General features: G+C 40.5%; 1 protein-coding gene across 1 annotated transcript in view; it reads right to left on the reverse strand.

Moving 5' to 3' along the window:
- Positions 1–11,435: 11,435 nt before the first annotated feature.
- SLC16A4 (solute carrier family 16 member 4) overlaps positions 11,436–20,165 on the reverse strand; it is a 30,630-nt gene continuing 21,900 nt past the window's right edge. The window contains exon 9 of the mRNA XM_056122834.1: positions 11,436–12,011. Within this exon, the coding sequence (XP_055978809.1) occupies positions 11,887–12,011 (125 nt within the window). The 3' untranslated portion in view covers positions 11,436–11,886. The remainder of the gene's footprint in view (positions 12,012–20,165) is intronic.

A 20,165-nucleotide genomic window follows, 5' to 3' on the forward strand; every position in this document is an offset into this window, starting at 1 on the left:
CAATGGTAGTATTTATGATTCTTGGGAAGTATATAGACCCTTGACTTTTTTTTTTTTGCTTTTTGGGTCACACCCGGCGATGCTCAGGGGTTACTCCTGGCTCATGCACTCAGGAATTGCTTCCGGCGGTGCTCGGGGGACCATATGGGATGCTGGGAATCGAACCTGGGTCGGCCATGTTGGCTGCGTGCAAGGCAAACGCCCTACCCGCTGTGCTATCGCTCCAGCCCCCTAGACCCTTGACTCTTAACCCAGATACTTTGGTTTTTGTTAGGGCCATCGTATCTTAAAATATTTTGAGGTTTTACAGTACCTACACACACACACACACACACACACACACACATACACACACTCCGCTCTCCACCCCTCCACCCCCAGGCTAATGTTGACATGTGCACATGTGGTCAGTATCCACATACTGAGTAACACTTGCTGGCCCAGGAAAATCATAGTCAAGGAATCAGAAGGGACTATTGCATTAGGCAAGTTGATTTGAAGAGTCAGTAGTGTTCAGACTCTGAAGCGGAGGAGGAGCTTACAAATGACCAGTTCAAAGCTGTTAATAAAGATAAGCAGACGGAAATGCGAAGGGCCTTGGGATTTATTGCTTAAATTCATTTTATTAAGTAACAGTTTCCTAATCTGTATGATTCTAGTGGAATTTAGATTAACTCTACCTAATAATCCTCTGAAAAAATCGACTATTTAGTTGATGAACCAGCAAGGAGTACCAAAAATTTTGTGACTTGCAAGGAACATATTGAGTAATCTTTTGAGTTTTTAGATATTAATATAAATGTAACACAGCTAGAGTCTGTCTTAAAGTTCAAAATGGTAGGGGGGTGGAGCAATAGTATAGTGGGTAGGGTGTTTTTCTTGCATGAGGCTGACGCGGGTTCGATTGAGCACTTCAAAGAGTAATTTCTGAGTGCAAAGCCTGTGCATTGCTGGATATGACCCAAAAAGCAAAAACATATATATATATATAAATGGTAGGATTGTGTGTATGTATATATGTGAGTTGTTTTCCATTTCCATCACTTATTTCTACTACCTACTTCTTCCTAGGTAATAGGATTGAAACAAAGTAATGAAAGCAGAATGTATCTTTGACTTATAAATAATATATTTTCTGGGCTGGGTTTTTCTTCAGTTAGTGTAAATATTAGTGTCTTCTGTTAGTGAGCAAATTCTTCAGATATTTAGGGATCTCTCAAGTCAAGTATTAAAATGTTGAAATTATGTTAATCTTTTTATTTTGGGGGACCATACCCAGTGGTGTTCATGGACTACTCCTGACTCTGCAATCAGGAATCACGACTGATGGGTTAGGAGGATGGGGATCATATGGGATGCTGTGGATTGAGCCCAGGTCCCTGCTGTACTGTCTCTCCAGCCCCACATTTCTCTTCTTAAGGTTACATTCTAATGGAAGAGTGAAATACAAGCTATAAGTTAGGGCCTTGTTGCCAAGGGCAAATGGTTTGTACGGTGCAATGCTGAATACAGTGGAAAACCATTAGAAATTTTTAAGCAGTGATGTGATTTGGTCATGATTTTGATCAAGAAATTAATACAAATTTTAGTTACTCCCAAGATCTAGAATAATACCTAATATGTAATAGGTACCCAGATATGTGAAGAAGTATTAACATCTGGGCTGGAGCGATAGAACAGTGGTAGGGCGTTTTGCCTTGCGCATGGCTGGCCTGGCCGAGCAATGCAGTATAAGGAATTTAAAATGGGAAATCTTTCGGCTATTTACAAGTCAGAAATACTTCCTTCAATGATGAATTAACGCTTCAGATGCTAAGACTGAGTATCAGTTCCTATTCAGAGATTGGCAGTGTTCTTTTACTTTAATACTATCATAAAAATTTTGGGTTTTGGGCTTGTCATTGTTGCCCACTGGGATTTCAGAGCAGTCTTCCTTCCTTCATATCCTTGTTTTCTCAACATGTCTGTTCTCTTTGCTTTCAGAATACTGTCATGACAGTTTCCTCTTAGTTACTGGCAACTATAGTCTTAGTTACTGATACATGGCTTATTGGCCATTTCTGTGCCATTAACTTAAATTTTTATGGTGGCAAAAAATTACCAGAAACGATTTCAAGCCAAAGCAAAAAAGTTTAGAGCACCTTTGTAAAATGGTTATCCTGTGCAAATTAGATATAAGTATGTACAATTTTATATATTGCAATATTATTTGACCTTCGGATGACCAATATTTGGGGGACAGGGGTTTGGGGTGGTGCTGTTTGGTGGCCACATTTGGTGGTGTTTGGGAGCTTCTGTTGGCTGGGTGGTCAGGGTTCACTCCCAAGTGTTTAGGGGACCATGTGATACCAGGGACCTCCTGTATGCTGAGCAAGCACTGTGCCCTTGTATGTCATTTTATTTGGGGGTCATATCTGCCAGTACTTGTGGGCTCTTGCTGAGTGGGTGTTAAGGGAAGATTCCTGGTAGTGCTCGAGGAACCCTGTGGTTCAGGGCATCAATTTTAGACCTCCCGCATATAAAATCTGCTCCAACCCTGTGAATCTTTGCTCTGGCCCACTTCTGGCCCTTTGAACTATCTTCTCTCATTCACAGATTTTTCTTTTTACACTTAAAACTTTTGTGTAAATATGTTATATATCCAGAACAGAATTGTCATTATAGGCAAAATAAACACTTCAAAATGCTATGTACATAAATATTTTTAGGTACATTGGGAAATTTTATATTTCACAAAGTTTTAACTTTAAATTATAAATTGACTTACAAATTTTTATAATTATAAATTGACATATAGGAATTGACAATAGTTTTTGACTCTCAGTAGTTTTACTTTGCTCCCAAGATAAGCACATATAGAATTTATGTGCATTATTACTATGGGTTTTTTTTTTCTTTTTTTCTTTTTGGGTTACACCCAGCCATGCTCCGGGGTTACTCCTGGCTCTGCACTCAGGAATTATTCCTGGCGGTGGTTGGGGGACCGTATGGGATGCCGGGGATTGAACTCAGGTGAACTGCGTGCAAGGCAAATGCCCTACCTGCTGTGCTGTTACTATGGCCCAATATATTCTTTATGTATAAGTCACAGTCACTGTCCTCCCGTTGTTCATCGATTTGCTCGAGCAGGCCCAGTAACGTCTCCTTTGTTACTGTGTCTGGCTCACGGGGAGCTTGCCAGGCTCCCCGAGAGGGGTGGAGGAATCGAACTCGGGTCGGCCATGTTGGCCACTTTAGAATTTCTCTGCATTCTATAGTAGAGATCTCACACCTTGACAGTACATTAGAATCACCTAAGGAGCTTTTTAGTATAAAAAGGTAGAACTTTTGGAAATTCATTTAAATTGATGTAGGCTGAGACCCTGCGAAGACCTAGATAACTGTTTTTGTTTTAAGTGACTTAGATGCTTCTAATACAGTGCTGAGAACTTAAAGACAAGTCTTACAAAATATACACATAGAGAAGTAATGTCTTTTTTTTTTTTTTCTTTTTGAGTCACACCCAGCAATGCTCAGGAGTTACTCCTGACTCTGCACTCAGGAATTACTCCTGGCGGTGCTTGGGGGACCATATGGGATGCCAGGGATTGAACCCAGGTCGGCCGCGTGCAAGGCAAACGCCCTACCCGCTGTGCTATCCCTCCGGCCCCGAGATGTAATGTCTTAAGAATTGTTTAAAAATCAAAACCAGACTTTCAAGAATACAATTTAGATTCACTGCAGCATGTGTGTCACTTTGTTTTCTATTTCAAGTGCAGTTCCCAGACCAGCACCTTAGCATCACCTACCTTGTTAGAATTGCAAGACTCATGGATTGGAACAAGATCCCTGTGTGATTTGTTGAGAAGCATTGTTTAAGATACAGAAATATTCTGTGTAATAAAATGGATGGTTAGAATCTTACTGCTCCAGTGTAAGATTTTTATATTTGTGATTAGTCAGTGACATTTACTTTAAAGCACTTTGGGCTTGAGTGATAGTACAGAAGGCCTTGCATGTGGCCTGTGCTCAGCTGACCCTGGTTTGATCCCCAAGCACCACCAGGAATGACTCTGGAGCATCACCAGTGTAGTAGAGGGAATTTTTATTAGAAACAGCAGTTTCTGTAAAACTTTGCTACTAGGACTGATACATGATTTATAGATTTCTCTTGAGAAATCAGCTTCTGTTTGAAGATTTAACTATATCATTTATTTATCTTGATAAATTTTATTGGGAAGGCTACCAATTCTGTGATATTATAGATATTGTTGAAAATTCATTTCATGAAAAAAATGAATTCATCTGAACTTTTAGGTGGTTGGTAACTGAAAATTCCTTAATTCTATGGTACATGATGTGAATTTTCTTAATATACAGTTTTAAAAAGAGTTTTGAATGTTCTAAAACACCTTCTGCTTACCGTACCTTAATTTTAGAGATTTCTGAAGCCCTGACTATTTTTTTTCATTTTTTATAATTTTATTTATTGAATCGCCGTGAGAGAAGCCCTGACTTTAAAAAATAAAACCCAAAAACCTGTGACACGTATTGCATCTACCCCCGTAGAATCCCCCTCCTCCCTCTCTCTTTTTTTTCCTTTCTTTTTTTCTTTCTTCCTTTTTTTCTTCCTTTCTTTTTCTTTTTTTAATAAGGAGGGAACATTTCTAAATACAGTGATTGGTTAAACAACTTTTTTTCCTCCTGGGTTTCTTTGTAGGAGCTACTGACAATCAAAAACCTATAGCCGACTTTGGGATATGACTTTATTATTCAGCAGCTAAAAGATGAGTTCTAATTGGCAGACTTCTGGCACTGGCACTTGTCCTCCTGTTTCTATAGAAACTGGGTTGGAAGTCAGAGCTGCACAAAGGGAAAGGGTAAGTTTCTTTTAATTCCATATTTATAAACCCATATCTTATTAACTGTGGCCTGATGTCAGTTTTCACATAAGGATATATATATGTATATGTATCAGTGAACCAGGACTCAGATATGAACTACTAATTTTCTCTTGTGTGGAAACTGATATCAAGTCATTAAAAATAATAGGAGGGTTTAAATATGGATTTATTTTTCTCATGACTCTGACTTCACATTTCTTAAAGTGACGAACTCAGTATGCTATTTCTCACCATTTATTTCTAACTTAGGGACCATAAAATTGATTTTTATCCTGAGATCTTACTCTAGTTTACTTTTCTGCTAAGTGACCGTTGGAATATAAAATACGTACAGAGGACATTTTTTAGGGTTGCATGAATTCTAAGTCTCTCCTTTGCACAAAGTCTGATTCTGTTATAAAAGATAAAATTCTGTACTATTGACCAGATTTTTAGCCTCTCTCCTCTTGACCAAGCAGGATGAGGTCGTCTATTGGGCAGAAACATTTGTTTTCATCCAGACAGACATCCGTTGTTGGTAAAACCTAAGCCACCTGTCAGTTGGTGAGTCATCTTACTGCTCTAACTTGAGAGAATTGTGCTGCACAGCTGGACTATTTGGGCCTGAAATCAGATACTCACCCTGTACTATCTCTCTGACCCCTATTTATTATTATTTGGGATAATATTTGGGAAAGGGGTTGCTGGGCCACACCTGCGGTGCTTAGGGTTTACTCCTGTTGCTGCACTCAGGAGTTTCTCTTGGTGGTTCTCAGCGACCATATGGAACACTGACGATCAGACCCTTGTTGGCTGGGTGCCAAGCAAGTGTTCTACCCACTGTACTATCACTCCAAAACTGGTATTTTTGTTTTCTTGTTTCTGTACCAGTTGTGGCCCAGAAACAAACAAAAAGTTGATTTTGACAACTTTCTTTTTCTTTTGTGCATAATATGTTAGGCCGTGAGGGTATATGGAGGTATTTTTACATAAATAGTTGTGGCAAATGAAGAGCCAGATGACACAAATAAATGGATATAAAAGCAGTCTCATCTAGGTTGGTTGGCTTAAAAGAAACACTCAGAAGTTATTTGGGTTTTTTTTTTTTTCTTTTTTTAGGTCACACCCAGCAATGCTCAGGGGTTATTCCGGGCTCTGCACTCAGGAATTACTCCTGACGGTGCTTGGGGGACCATATGGGAGATGCCAGGGTCAAACCCAGGTCAGCTGTGTGCAAGGCGAATGCCCTACCCGCTGTGTTATGGCTCCAGCCCCAACACTCAAGTTTTTTAAGGGGCTGGAGCGATAGTAACAGCAGGTATTTCATTTGCCTTACACACAGCAGACCCAGGTTCAGTTCCCAACATCTTGTTTATTAGGAATAGGTTCCCCAGGCACCACCAGGAATAGTCCTGAAAATTCAGTCAGGAGTGACCTCTGAACATCTCTGGGTGCGGCCCAAAAGCAAACCAAAACAGTTTTTAAAAGCAGTTAGGCAAGTTTATTTACTAAAGTGCTAGATTTTAGCAAAATGTTTAAATCATTTTAAATATTTCAGTTTACTTAAGTGTGATTATTGCTCTTAATAAATTTTAAACTGGTGACTCATTAAAGAAGAAAAGCCAGGGCTCATGATATAATTCACACTTCTAGGTTTCAGACTTGGCTCTGCTAAGGACTATCTGTAGGTTTAGGCAAATTTAACTTTGTTTTTAGTTCCTTATGTTTGTAACAAGAATAATGACACCTATCCAACTTCCTCACATGGTTGACATGAAAATAATGGCTTTGTAGGTGATAAAGAACTTCAGCATACATAGATAGAAAACTCCTTCTGTTTTTATTTGGGTCCAAACCCAGAAGGGATTAGGGCTTACTCCTGATTCTGTGCTCAGGGATCACTCCTGGCAGAATTTTGGGGACCATATGTAGTGCTGGGAAGAGAAACTAAGTCAACTGTGTTTAAGGCAAGCGCTTTACCCACTGTACTATCTCTGCATCTCCCAGAAACACTTTGTGTATTGATGGTAATGACATTTCCTCAGAGTACTAGAAACAAAAAATGTTATCTTAACAATTTTAAAGAAAGCCATTATGAATGGCATGTATTTTATAGAGATTATTAAATATATACTCCAGGGGGCGGGGCAAGAGTACAGCGGGTAAGGCACTCGCCTTGTGTGCGACTGATCCAGATTCAATCCACAGCATCACTTATTGTCCCCTGAGAACTGCCAGCAGTGAATCCCGAGTACAGAGCCAGGAGTAAGTCCGGGACATTTCTTTCTGGGTAGCACCGCAATGCACTGTCCTCCCGTTGTTCATCGATTTGCTCGAGCGGGCCCAGTAACGTCTCCATTGTGAGACTTGTTACTGTGTTTGGCATATCTAATATGTCACAGGTAGCTTGCCAGGCTCTGTTGCTCTGTGGGCAGGATACTCTCGTTAGCTTGCCGGGCTCTCCGAGAGGGGGAGAGGAATCGAACCTGGGTTGGCCGCTTGCAAGGCAAATGCCCTACCCACTATACTATCAATCCTAAAATTTTGTTCCAGTCTGTATTGGACAAATTCATTTTAATTCCTTTTAGTTATGTTTGCTTTACAATTCTATGGTAGTCTCAAGGAACCATTGTGGTCAGGGGCAGTTTTTGTCAACTGTTTTCCAACTGTGGCCCCCAGTTGACTTTTTTAAAATTTTGGTGACTCCTTCCTCTCCTTTCCTGTTGCTCCTTCCCCCACAAGTCTTCTCCCAAGGTTTCCCCCTACTGACACTATTTTCACTGTGACCCTCCTGGAATATCCTAGGTACCCACGAAGGGCCGTATGGTCCCCTAGTTGAGGAATGCTAATCTAGCTGGAGGAAAGGAGGTTTTGTCTCAGTCTGTGTTTGAATTGTAACTCTTCTTACTAAATTTTTTTGCTGAAAAAAAAATTTTTTTTTTTAACTTTAGTGAGATATGCCTACCTCAGTGACTAGTTGTATATTATTAGTGTTGAATAAAGTTACTCTTGGGACTGAGAGATAGTACAGAGATTAAGACACTTGCCTTGCATGCTGCTCACCCTGTTTTGCTTCCCAGTCCTTTCAGGGGTGATTCCTGAGCACAGCCCGGGGTAAGCCCTGAGCACTGCCAGATGTTGTCCAAAAATAGAAACATAAAGGATCTGTGGGGTCAGAGAAATAATACATAATACAGCAGGTAAGGTGCTTGCCTTGCCTGTGATTGACCCAGATTAGATCCCTGGCTCCTGAGCACTGCCAGGTATGGCCCAAAAACAAATAAGCAAGACATAAATTACTCAGTGCTGAGACTTCAAACACAGGTGCATTGTGTACCCTTAGTCTATTAATTTGCTATTTTTTTGTTCCATAGAGATCTTTCTTTCTGTTTGGCCACACCCAGTTCAGGGGTTATTCCTGGCTCTGTACCCAGGGATCACTGTTGGTGGGCTTGGAGGATTACATGGGATACTGGAGATCTAATGGGTCAGCTACATGTACTCATCCCCACCATAGAGATCTCAGAGGAAAAAATACTAAATGATGGGGCCAGAGCGATAGCACAGTGGGTAGGGTGTCTGCCTTCCATGCAGCTGACTAAGGTTCTATCCCCGGCATCCCATATGTTCCCCCAGCACCGCCAGGAGTAATTCTCGAGTGAAGATCCAGGAGTATCTCCTGAGCATTGCTGGGTGTGACCCAAAAAGCAAAAATTAAATAAATAAAATATTAAGTGAATAGGAACATCATGAGTTAATTGGGTTTTTTGTTTTGTTTTGTTTTTTTGCTTTTTGGGTTACACCCAGCAATGCACAGGGGTTATTCCTGGCTCTGCACTCAGGAATTACTCCTGGCAGTGCTCAGGGGACCATATGGGATGCTGGGAATCGAACTCAGGTTGGCCGCATGCAAGGCAAACACCCTACCCGCTGTGCTATTGCTCCAGCCCCCATGAGTTAATTGTTGACACAACTGATACATTAGTTGTATAGAAGTCTTTAGCTTCCTGTTATAGGGATTATAACATTATTAACTTACACCTGCTTCAGGCTTAGAGGATCTGTTACCATAGAGGAGGATAAAAAACTGCCTGTGTAGATCAAGTCAGTCGAACAACTTCAGTTAGGCCGACTTCGCTTTCATTAGGGAAATGGCTCTAGTTGCCCTAGGTAAAGTCTTGGTTGAGAGAACAGTTATTGCTCAGAAGGGAAGGGAAGATAGAAGAGAGGTTCCTAGTAAATTATTACTTTATCTTCTGTTAATTATTATATCTTTATCTTTATTTTAAAATCTGAATAGTATTCCAGTGGAAAATCTCACTTTTTCACTATATCTGCTTATCTAAAATATTCAAGCTAAGTATGTTATAAGAACTGTGAATTTTATATGAAGTCATAGAAAGCAGAAGAAAGGTCATTAGCAAAATGCCTCTCTATATAAGAGGCATATAATGTATGTTTTCATTCCATTTTCACAATATATTTTTGTGATAGATTGTTGGTGTTATCGTCATTTTATAGAGGAGGAAATTGGGACTCAGGTTGAGTAACTTTTATAGAGCCTCCTGGTCACAAGCAGTAGAGGTAGGATTGGGCATGAACTATTTTGCTGTTTGCATGTGAAGGGGGTGATGTCTGTATGTCTAAAATGTGAGATAGAAAATGTTAGATATTCACGTTTAAGTGTAAAACTCATATATTTTAAATGTGGCTAAGTACTGTTTTTAAGATAACCCAGTATTTGAACCCAACGTAATTTTGTTTTGCTGTACTTTGGGGTATCAAAGATAAGTATGCATTTTACTGATTTTGCAGATGAAAATATTGACATATAAATGTGTGGAGGACTCTATTAAGGTTATTTGAGATTACAGTGAGGGAATGGCAATGCTGGGGACTGTTTTCCAGAAGAGGTGGCCTTTGAGTGAGTGGATTTTGAACCCTGAGCGAGAATGTTTTTGGCAGAGAAAGACAGACCTTTTGAGATTGTAGCTGGTAGCAAAACTTGCACAGAAACCCAGGGAACAAATGGTATTTTGGAGCCAAAACCAGACTTTGAGTTTATAAAAGAGAGTAAAATTTTTAGACAGAGAGAAATGGAAGAATATAAGAGTAATCATTTTATGGAACATTCTGAAGGATTTTTCTAAAGAAGGTTTTTTCCTGTTTAAAATCACTTGAATAATGAAGGGCTTTCTCTTCGCATGTAGTTGTTTTAGTCTAAGCATTATAGTTAACATAATTATCCCATATTTTCAACTTCTTGTATTCCTCTCATTAAAAACCACCTAGTCAGGCTAGAGCCATAACTTCAAAGGACTAGGGCACTTGCTTTGCTTGTGGAATGCTGGGTTCGGTTCCTGGTACCACGACCATGTGGTCACCTGAGTACCATTTGGAGAAACACTCAAGATGCTCTAGGAGTCTTGTGGACACAGTTGGGTGTGGCTCCCCAAACAACAAACTGAAACAAACCCAAAATGCACTTGTTTGGCTTCATATAAAATGTAGAGTTTTCATGACATGCTTTGAATATTTTAGATAACTAGATGTAGTGGAAAAGTGAGTTGGACTAAAATACTGTTCAGATTTTGAAATAAAGATCTTCGTAAGACAATTCTTAAAAAAAAAAATGGGGGGGGGGGGTCGGCCACACCCCGCTGTGCTCAGGCCTTACTGCTGCTCTGTGTTCAGGGATTACTCCTGGTGGAATCGGGACTGAATGAGGTGCTAGGGATTGAACCTGGTTTAACCACATGCAAAGCAAGTCCTACAAGCTCTGCTATCTCTCCAGCCCCATTTCTTATTTATTTTTAAATGAATAACATGTTTATTTTAGGGTTTTTGTTTTGGGGGCCAAACTTGGCAGTGCTCAGGGGTTACTCCTGGCTCTGCTCTCAGAAAGTACTCCTGGCAGGCTTGGTGGACTGTATGGAATGCTGGGATTGAACCTCTCTGCCCCAATCCTAGGATTTTTAAGAAACAAAATACTGAAAAGGAAGTAAAGATTACCTCTGTTTAATAAGCAGAGATCAACTTTGGAGAGAAATATAATTACCATGTAAGTGACTAAAGTTTTATATTGGTGGAATTTTTAATAAAATAATGAAAATAAGGATTACCCCAAATCAATAAGCAAAGATAAGTTTTGGAGAGGGATATATTTACCATGTCAATAATTATTAAAGTTTTAATAGTCATTCACATTCCAAAGTTCTAGTTATCCACATGCTATATTTTTTTTAAATTTTTTTTTTATTGGTGAGACACCATAAGGTACAGTTATAGACTTACAAATTTTGTGCTTGGGTTTAAATTATACAATGATCAAATACCCATCCCTCCGCCAGTGCCCATTTCCCACCACCACGGATCCCAGTATCCCTCCCACCCCCCATCCCCCCTTCCCACCCTGCCTCTGTGGCAGGGCATTCCCTTTTGTTCTCTTTCTCTTTCCACATGCTATATTTTTAATACATTTTTTTAAAGAAGTTTTCCATCAAATATTTTAATTGCTGAAGAACCATGACACAGTTGCAAGTTTGATTTTGTTACTCATTTATTTTGGTTTGAGGGGATTCCTGCTGGTGCTCTGGGGGCTACAGCAGGAGTCACTCCTGTGCTCAGGGGGCCACGTGGTGCCGGGGATCAAACTGGCACATGCAAACATGTGCTTGAGCCCTTTGAGTTATATCCCTGAACCTAATTTATTAACTCCATCTAATTTTTGTTTCATATGTAAAGTAGCTGTTTCAACTGATTTATAAACACAAAATTTTAATCCTAGTCGATTAAATACTAAAAAGTAGCTTAATTGCTATTACTTTTTCTTACTGTTTTTCTTACTGTAATGTAGACTTTCCTCAGAATGCTGAAGCAAAAAAAAAAAGATGAACCTGAAAAGCCATCCATCAGTTCACATTGTTATCTTGCAAGTGGGGACATTTTCTTTTAAGCTTTTGCCTCCAGTAACTTGAATTTCCATTTTTAAAGCTCATTTGTTTGCAGTCTTCTTTCTTTCTGATCAGACTCTGTTTTTCCATCTCTCAACCAATGGTACAAAGAAAAAGGAAACTGAAGAAAGTACATAGCAGGTGCCAGAAAAGTAGAAGGAACCAGTATATGTCTGGGTATAATCATATAACCAACCTAGAAGGAAGGAATGATTTCTGTTAGTGAAGCAGATCTTTCCATTAGTAATTATCAGTCCTGAACTGCTCTTCAGGACTGATAGAAATCAGTTTTGTAACTCATTGGAAAGTTAGATAAGCCGCCTTCTCTTTTTTATTTTTGGTTGTTAAAATTTAACCAGTTCAACCAGAGGACAGAGTTAAATCTGTGGAGAAAAATTCACTGTGGACCCAGAACTCTTATAACAGAATTTGTAACTTCTTACAATGGACTGGAGCAATAGCACAGTGGGTAGGGCGTTTGCCTTGCACTCAGCCGACCCAGGTTCGATTCCTCTGTCCCTCTCAGAGAGCCCAGCAAGCTACCAAGAGTATCCCACCTGCACAGCAGAGCCTGGCAAGCTCCCCATGGTGCTTCCCATTCAATATGCCAAAAACAGTAACAAGTCTCACAGTGGAGACGTTACTTACTGGTGCCCGCTCAAGCAAATTGATAAACAGTGGGACAACAGTGCTACAGTGAGTGCTACAGTGGAACTTGGAGAAATTTTGGAACATACGACTTTTCATAATTAAGTGTGTTAGAAACCCACTATCATATTTTAGTCCGGGGACTGTTCTGATAGTGCTTGGGAGTTATTCTCACTGTGGTGCTTGGTAGTCACATGTGACAGGATTTGAACCCAGGGCCAACTACATGCAAAGTTTGTGCTTCTGGAGCTATCTCCCCAGCCTCCAAGGGCCAGTGTTATGAGGAAAATAATTATGAATTGCTATGTACAGCAAGTTAGTTCCAAGAACTAACTTTTGCAACTTAATAACAAAACATCCTGTAATGTAGGCTAATTGATATGGAAAAGATTCAAGTTCTACAATATATTTCTGGTAAGAAAAACATGACAAACTCCTACGATTAAACCATCTATTCATCTCTTTGTTTTTGAAACCAGATAAGATGCCCTTCTATCGAAAGCACACACAAACACAATCATCTCTATACCTCCTCCTTCCTTCCTCTCCCTTTCTCCCCTCTTCCCTTTCTCTCCTCTTCTCCTGAAAGTGCTGATTCTCTGCTTTTCTTCATTGACCAGAGTACTTGATGTTTTCAGTAATGTGCTAGGTGTTGAGGATACAGTAATGAGCCACGATAGGGGAAAGAGTACAGTGGGTAGGGCATGTGCCTTGCACATGGCTGACCTGGGTTTGATCATTGGCATTCCATATGGTACCCCAACACTACCAGGAGTAATTCCTGAGTGCAGAACCAGAAGTAACCTCACCATCTTGGGGTAAAAGTAAAGTAAAGTAAAGGCCCTCCCGTTGATCGTCGATTTGCTCGAGCGGGCCCAGTAACGTCTCCATTGGAGACTTTGTTGTTACTGTGTCTGGCACATCGAATACTCTCGGTAGCTTGGCGGGCTCTCCGAGAGGGGCGGAGGAATCGAACTCGGGTCGGCCATGTTGGCTGCGTGCAAGGCAGACACCCTACCCGCTGTGCTATAGCTCCAGCAATCTTGGGGTGTGGCACCAAAAAAAAAAAAAAAAAAAAGAAGAACCAAGGCAAACATGGTTCCAGACCTCACAGTTTTAGTGGAGAGGTCTCATTGTTTGAATCACATATGTGAAAAGGACTAAGAGGTGACAGATCAGGGGCGGCTAAGAGCATTTGCAGGAATAGGCTGCTTCATCGAATAGGTTAAATGATGACCTGCAGTCCCCTTGAAGCCAGGATGTGTTTTTAAAAACAAGAAAGAAGAGTTCTCAAAATCATTAAAGATTCTGACCGTAGAACTTAAGCTCTGATGATACTAGAACTTAAGAAAAGCTTTTTTTCCCCACTGAGCGGGGAGGCAGAGTATTTGTGGAAGCTACTGACTCCCCTTCCCGCCCCTCCCCCCAACATTTTATTTTGTTTTAGGGCCACACCTGGTACTCAGGACTTACTCCTGGCTCTAAGCTCAGGGATCATCACTCCTGTTGGACTCAGGAACCAGATGGATTGCCAGGGATTGATCCCAGGCCAGCTAGGTACAGGGCAAGGTGCTGGGAGACCATATGGGGTGCTGGGGATCAAACCCAGGTCTGCTGCGTGCAAGGCAAACATCCTACCTGCTGTACTGTCACTCCAGCCACCCCCATTTTTTTTTTTTTGCACACCCAGTAATGCTCAGGGCTTACCCTTTGTGCTCAGGAGTCACTTCTGATGGTGTGCAATAAGGGGTACTGGGGATCAAACTCTATTAGGGCTAACGCTATTTGATATACTATCGCTCCCGCCCTACTTTTTTCTTTTTTTTCCCTTTTTGGCCACACACAGTGGTTCTCAAGACTTACTCGACTCTGCTTAGGGTCACTCCTGGCAGGGCTTTGGCGACTAGATGTGGCGCCTGGGATCAAACCTGCATTGGCTCCTTGGAAAGCAAGCACCCTACCCCGTGTGCTGTCACTTTGACCTCAAGTTACTGATGTTTTAATCAATTGTTGTGGAAGTCAACCCTGTGAAAAAGACATCTTAGTGTTTTTTAGGGTTTTTCTTTTTTCTTTTTTGGGGGGAGGGGGAGTGGATGTGGAGAATGTTTCCCGGCAGCACTTTGGAGCCACTCTAGTCATTTTCAGTGGTTGACTCTGAGAGCCTGATAATTGTGCACTTGGTTACTTGGGTCTGATGGTGCTGAGGACCGCCAGGGCCACACCCCAACAGTGGTTGGGAGCCAGTAGAGATATGCCCATTGGTGCTTGGGCAATGACGTGATGCTTGGGGATCTACGTGGAGATTGAACCTTGCTCCTTAAAATTTAATATCCTAGAAATACTTTAGAAGTTCAGACTGTCACTCTAATCATTTACTCAGAAAATGTAGGTGCTGTGTGCCATACTAGCTCTGTAGTCTGGTGGGTACACCCATAATAAAATAGATGAAAATACATGTCCTTAGGGAGCTAGTGTTAGGTTTTATATATATATATATATATATGAGAAAATGATTTCTAATTGATCTGATTATTTGTGCATTTGTCTTCTAATTTCCTTGTTCTCTTTATGGCTCTTATACAGACTTCAAGGTTTTTGTTTGCTTTATGTTTCTTGGTCTTAATGTAATGAGTGAATAGAAAACAATGTAACCTCTTAAAAGTCAGCAACTTTAAGTTGCTTTTTTGCTTGTTGACTGCTCATCATATGTGTAGCCTCATGGAAGTTCAGACTCTTCTTGTGCTTCTGCTCTTTTGCAACCTCGGGTATTCCCCAGAAGTGGTATTGCTGGGTCATATGCATATGGAAGCTCAATTTCTTTTTTTTTTGCCTTTTGGGTCAGACCCAGCATCCAATAATACTCGGGTTACTTCTGGCTCTGCACTCAGGAATTACTCCTGGAATTGCTTGGGGGACCATATGAGATGCCAGGAATTGAACCCGGGTTGGCTGCGTGCAAGGCAAATGCCCTACCCACTGAAATACTACTCCAGCCCCTCAATTTCTAGTTTTTTAAGGAATACTCATATTTTCCAGAAATGCTGGACCAGTTGGCATTCCCACCAACAATGAAAGAGAGTCCCTTTCTCCCCACATCTGCGCCAGCACTGGTTGTTCTTATTCTTTTTGATGTGTGCTAGTTTCTGTGGTGTGAGATGATATCTCATTATTGTTTTGATTTGCATTTCCCTGATGATTAGCAATGTAGAGCTAATGTGCCTTTTGGCCATTTGCATTTCTTTTTTGAGGAAGCTTCTGTTCATTTCTTCTCCCCATTTTTTGATAGGGTTGAAGGTTTTTTTTTTCTTGTACAATTCTACTAGAGTCTTGTATATCCTGGATATTAACCCCTTATCAGATGGGTATTCAGCAAATATTCTTTTCCATTCCGTGGGTTCTCTGTATTTTGGTCACTGTTTCCTTTGAGGTGCAGAAGCTTCTTTGTTTAATGCAGTCTCACTTGTTTGTTTCCACTTGCTTGGTCATTGGTGTTTCATCCTTAAAGATGCTTTTACCTTCGGTATCATGGGGGGGTTCTGCCTACATTCTCCTCCATGTACCTTATTGATTCAGGTCTGATATTGATCTGACTTTTGTGCCTGGTGTTAGACAGAGGTCAGAGTTCTTTTTTTTTTTTTTTTTTTTGCAAAAATGTGAAGGGGCTATGATCAAATACACTATTCTCTTTCCTTCTTCAAATGCATTTTATTTTCTTTTGTTGTTTAGGTTTTTCATTCTCTTGTTTTGGGGCTACATCCAGAAATGCTTGGGGCATGTAAGAAATATTAGGAGAGAGAAAATTCCATAAAGTAAAAGAAGAGAAAATACGTACCCTAAGCTAGGATAAAGTAAAGAAAGGTTAGAAGTTAGAAGATTGGAAGTTAGAAGTTAAAGGTTAGAGGTTAGAAGTTAGAAGTGGCATGCCCAGAGAAGGTTATAGGCAACTTCCAATGGGGTATTGTTATAAAGGAAAGATAATGGACACAGCGTTGTAATATGGCCAGCCTCTGGGGTAGAGTATACCCATAAATGCACTTTTTCTTGGTGGGAGTCAGGCCTTATTCTTGGCTCTGGGCTCAGGGATCACTCCTGGCAGAGCTTGCAGTACCATATAATGGTATCAAAGATTGAACTGGGGTTGGCTGTGAGCAGGACAATCGCCTTCCCCACTGTACTGTTACTGTGACACCACAAATGCACTTTCAACCCTAGAACAGTTTAGTGCTTCTCAGTGTAGGGCCATGCATAGGACACCAGAACCACGCCAGGTAGCATTCAGGGGTTTGTGCATTGTCAGGGATTGAGCTCAGGGCTATAGACAAACTAAATATGTGCTCTATCACTTGAGCTATCACTCCAGTCCCTTAGCTGCATTCAGTTTACCTAAGATTGTTAGTTGCACAGATGCATCGACTTCCCTCAAGCATCAGCAGTTCATTCTCCTGGCATACAGATGATTCTTGCTCTTTTTATCTTTTGGTTTTGGGTCTATGTCCAGAAGTGCTTAGAGCTTATTTCTGGTTCTTCATTTAGGGATCACGCCTGGTGAGGCTCAGGGGACCATATGGGTGTCAAGAGATTGAACCCTGGTAAACCATATGTAAGGCAAAATGCCTTACCCTATACTATTGCACCGGCCCCAATCCAGATGATTCTTATGTACAATAAAATTGTCTAAATTATGTCTTTACACCTGTGACTGTAACTCTTGTTTGGGACAGGAATATCTTACTTTTATTATAGGGAAATACTTCGCTTCTTTAACAGTTTTAGAACTTCCTTACAGTGAACAAAAATGGAAATAGTATTATCGTTCAAGTTGGATATTGATTATTATAAGTATCTTAAATTTATTTTTATTTACTTTCATTTGGGGGGGCATTATTTGGGCCATACCCAGTGGTGCTCAGAATACCATTCCTGCCTTAGTGCTCAGAACTGACCCCTGACGGCTTCGGGAACCTCATATGTAGTGCCAGGGATCGAACCCATGCCAGCTAAATGTTAAGTAAACACCTTATCTCCTATACTATCTCTCTCCCTTTATTTTTGTTGTGTTTGGGGGGCTACACCTGGCAGTGCTCAAGAGCTACTCCTGGATCTGTTCTTGTGGGTCATTGGCTGGAGATTGTTGGCAACATCCAGTGCCAGTTATCAAACCAGACTTCCCACCTGCACTCAATCATGCATTCAATTCTGTAAGCTCACACTTCTGGCCCAGTGTTAACATTTTTAAAACTATACCATCATCTTGTAGGTTGTAGTATAATCTTACTAATAATTTCTATCATGAGATCTTTAGAGAGTTGTCTTAAAATGCCCTAAGGGGGTTAAATTGCTAAACTCTGATTCCCAAGACTTCCCATTGTGGCACACACAGAAAATATTTGTACAGCACAGTGAAAAAAAATTACTGCTAATAGTCAGCCAATAGTGGCTTCAATGAGAGGTCAGAGGTCACTGTCTGTACTCTGCTGCAGCCCAGCAGCTAGAAGTGCTGGTTCAATACTGGGCACTTACAGAGCTCACAATCACTAATTTATACTTTTAGTAATTAGTTTAACCCGTCTAGACAGTATTCATACCTCTATTATCTCAGTCTTGATTATTGAACAAATAAAAATTTTTATTATGTTTACTGCTGTAAGTTTACTTGTTGTTCACGTTGTTAAAACTTGAAATACAACGACCAGAGGGATTGTACAGAGGTTCAGGAACTTGTGCATGTTTCAGATGTGGGTTCAATTCCTGGCACCATATGGTGCTCTGAGCGTCATGAGATACAGTTCTGCCTAGAGTCCACTCTCAGTCCAGCACATTGTGGGTGGTCCAGGTAATCCCCAGCACTGCATACTTGAACCCTTGTTTTGAATTGCCAATCCAGTTGTTGAGAATGTCTGAGAAGGACCCCAGGCCACCTGTGTGCTTCATGGGAGATCTTCCCTGAAAAAGCACTGCATCTCTCAGGCCCTCAAATTGAACCACAGCCTGGTTGGCTGAGAATAACCAGGAGGGGGCCTCAGGCCTCTTGAGCACTGCTAGAGACCCCCACCCCTTCAGAAAAAAATTACAAAGACAACTTGAAGTACACCAAGACAACTTTTAATTCCAGGGTGCATATTCAAATTAGTGATTGTGAGCTCTGTAAGTGCCCAGTATTGAACCAGCACTTCTAGCTGCTGGGCTGCAGCAGAGTACAGACAGTGACCTCTGACCTCTCATTGAAGCCACTATTGGCTGACTATTAGCAGTAATTTTTTTTCACTGTGCTGTACAAATATTTTCTGTGTGTGCCACAATGGGAAGTCTTGGGAATCAGAGTTTAGCAATTTAACCCCCTTAGGGCATTTTAAGACAACTCTCTAAAGATCTCATGATAGAAATTATTAGTAAGATTATATTGGGAGTGCTTTTAGTATTGGCTCTGTATTTTTATATAAAAGGATGATGTTCTGTATTAGTATTTTGAAACTTGATTTCTTGGCCTTGCAAAGGAGTCTATTTTTGCAAAGGAAGGAACTGTCTCTACTCCCTTTTAAATAGGGAGCTATTTAGAATTCTTTTGTTATTGTTTGGTTTTGTGTGCTTAGCTGTGCTCAAGGCTTATACCTGGCTCTGTGTTCAGGGAACAGTCCTCATGGGATTGGGGACCAAATGTAGTGCCAGGGATTGAACCTGGTTTGGCTGCATGCAATATAAACCTCTTACTGTAGTATCTCTCTGGCCCCTCATTGTTTTTAAATTGAAATTTCTGCAAAAAAGTGTTTTTGCAGGTATTCATCAATCTTCGGAGTATGAAAAATGATTACTGAATAAATAAATGATCTGCCTTTATTTTTTCTCTTAAATGATAATATATTTTTTTGCCTCTTAAATGATAATATATTTTTTAGGATTTAGAGGACAGAAAACTTTGATTGACCTTCTCACTTGTCCTCGACTTACTCCCAGCCTCCAGAAGGACAGCATGGATTGGATGCCCTTTTGGAGGGCATTATGAATGGATTTTGCTTTTGTTTTTCCAAATAAATTATCAGTTTATAGAGAAATTGGTAATTGATGTGCCCAAAAGGTAGCATAATGTCCTGGTGGAATATTAAATATATCTAAAATAAGGATGGAAAGAGAGATAGAAAAGAGTGATCTAATGTGAGAAGATGAACTTGTCAGTGATAATGGAATAGAGTTAATCTTAGATAAATGGGTTTTCATTTCAGTCGTGTGTGTGTGTGTGTGTGTGTGTGTGTTTTCCCTTAGAAAAAAACAACAGTTAAGACCTAGGGAATAATTCAATGGACTGAACACATGTTTTACTTGCAGAAACCTAGGCTTAGTTCCCACCATTACATTGTCCCTGACTACAGCCTATATGATCCCCAAATACTAAGCCGGAAGGAGCCCCCAATGGTTTAGTAAACAGTAACAAGATTTATTTTGGAGTACAATCAGTTTAGAGTTAATCAGGATTAAGAGTGGCTTTTCTCTGTGTTTTTTTGGAGGGGTAGGGACAGTGAGGGGAACACTTCTGTGAAATACCTGCTTTATTGAACTCTCTACTGTAAGAAATATGGAGACATGGGTTGCTTGACTTTGTTTACAATCAGTGAGACAGAAGACTAGAAATTCTGATTCTCAGTATTAGAGGTTCTAGACTAGAGGTTCCCAGATGTATTTGGCTTACTGTCCCTTTTCAGTGCGGGGG

This window comes from Sorex fumeus, unplaced genomic scaffold (genome assembly GCF_029834395.1).
Source record: "Sorex fumeus unplaced genomic scaffold, SorFum_2.1 ptg000047l, whole genome shotgun sequence".
Classification (NCBI taxonomy): domain Eukaryota; kingdom Metazoa; phylum Chordata; class Mammalia; order Eulipotyphla; family Soricidae; genus Sorex; species Sorex fumeus.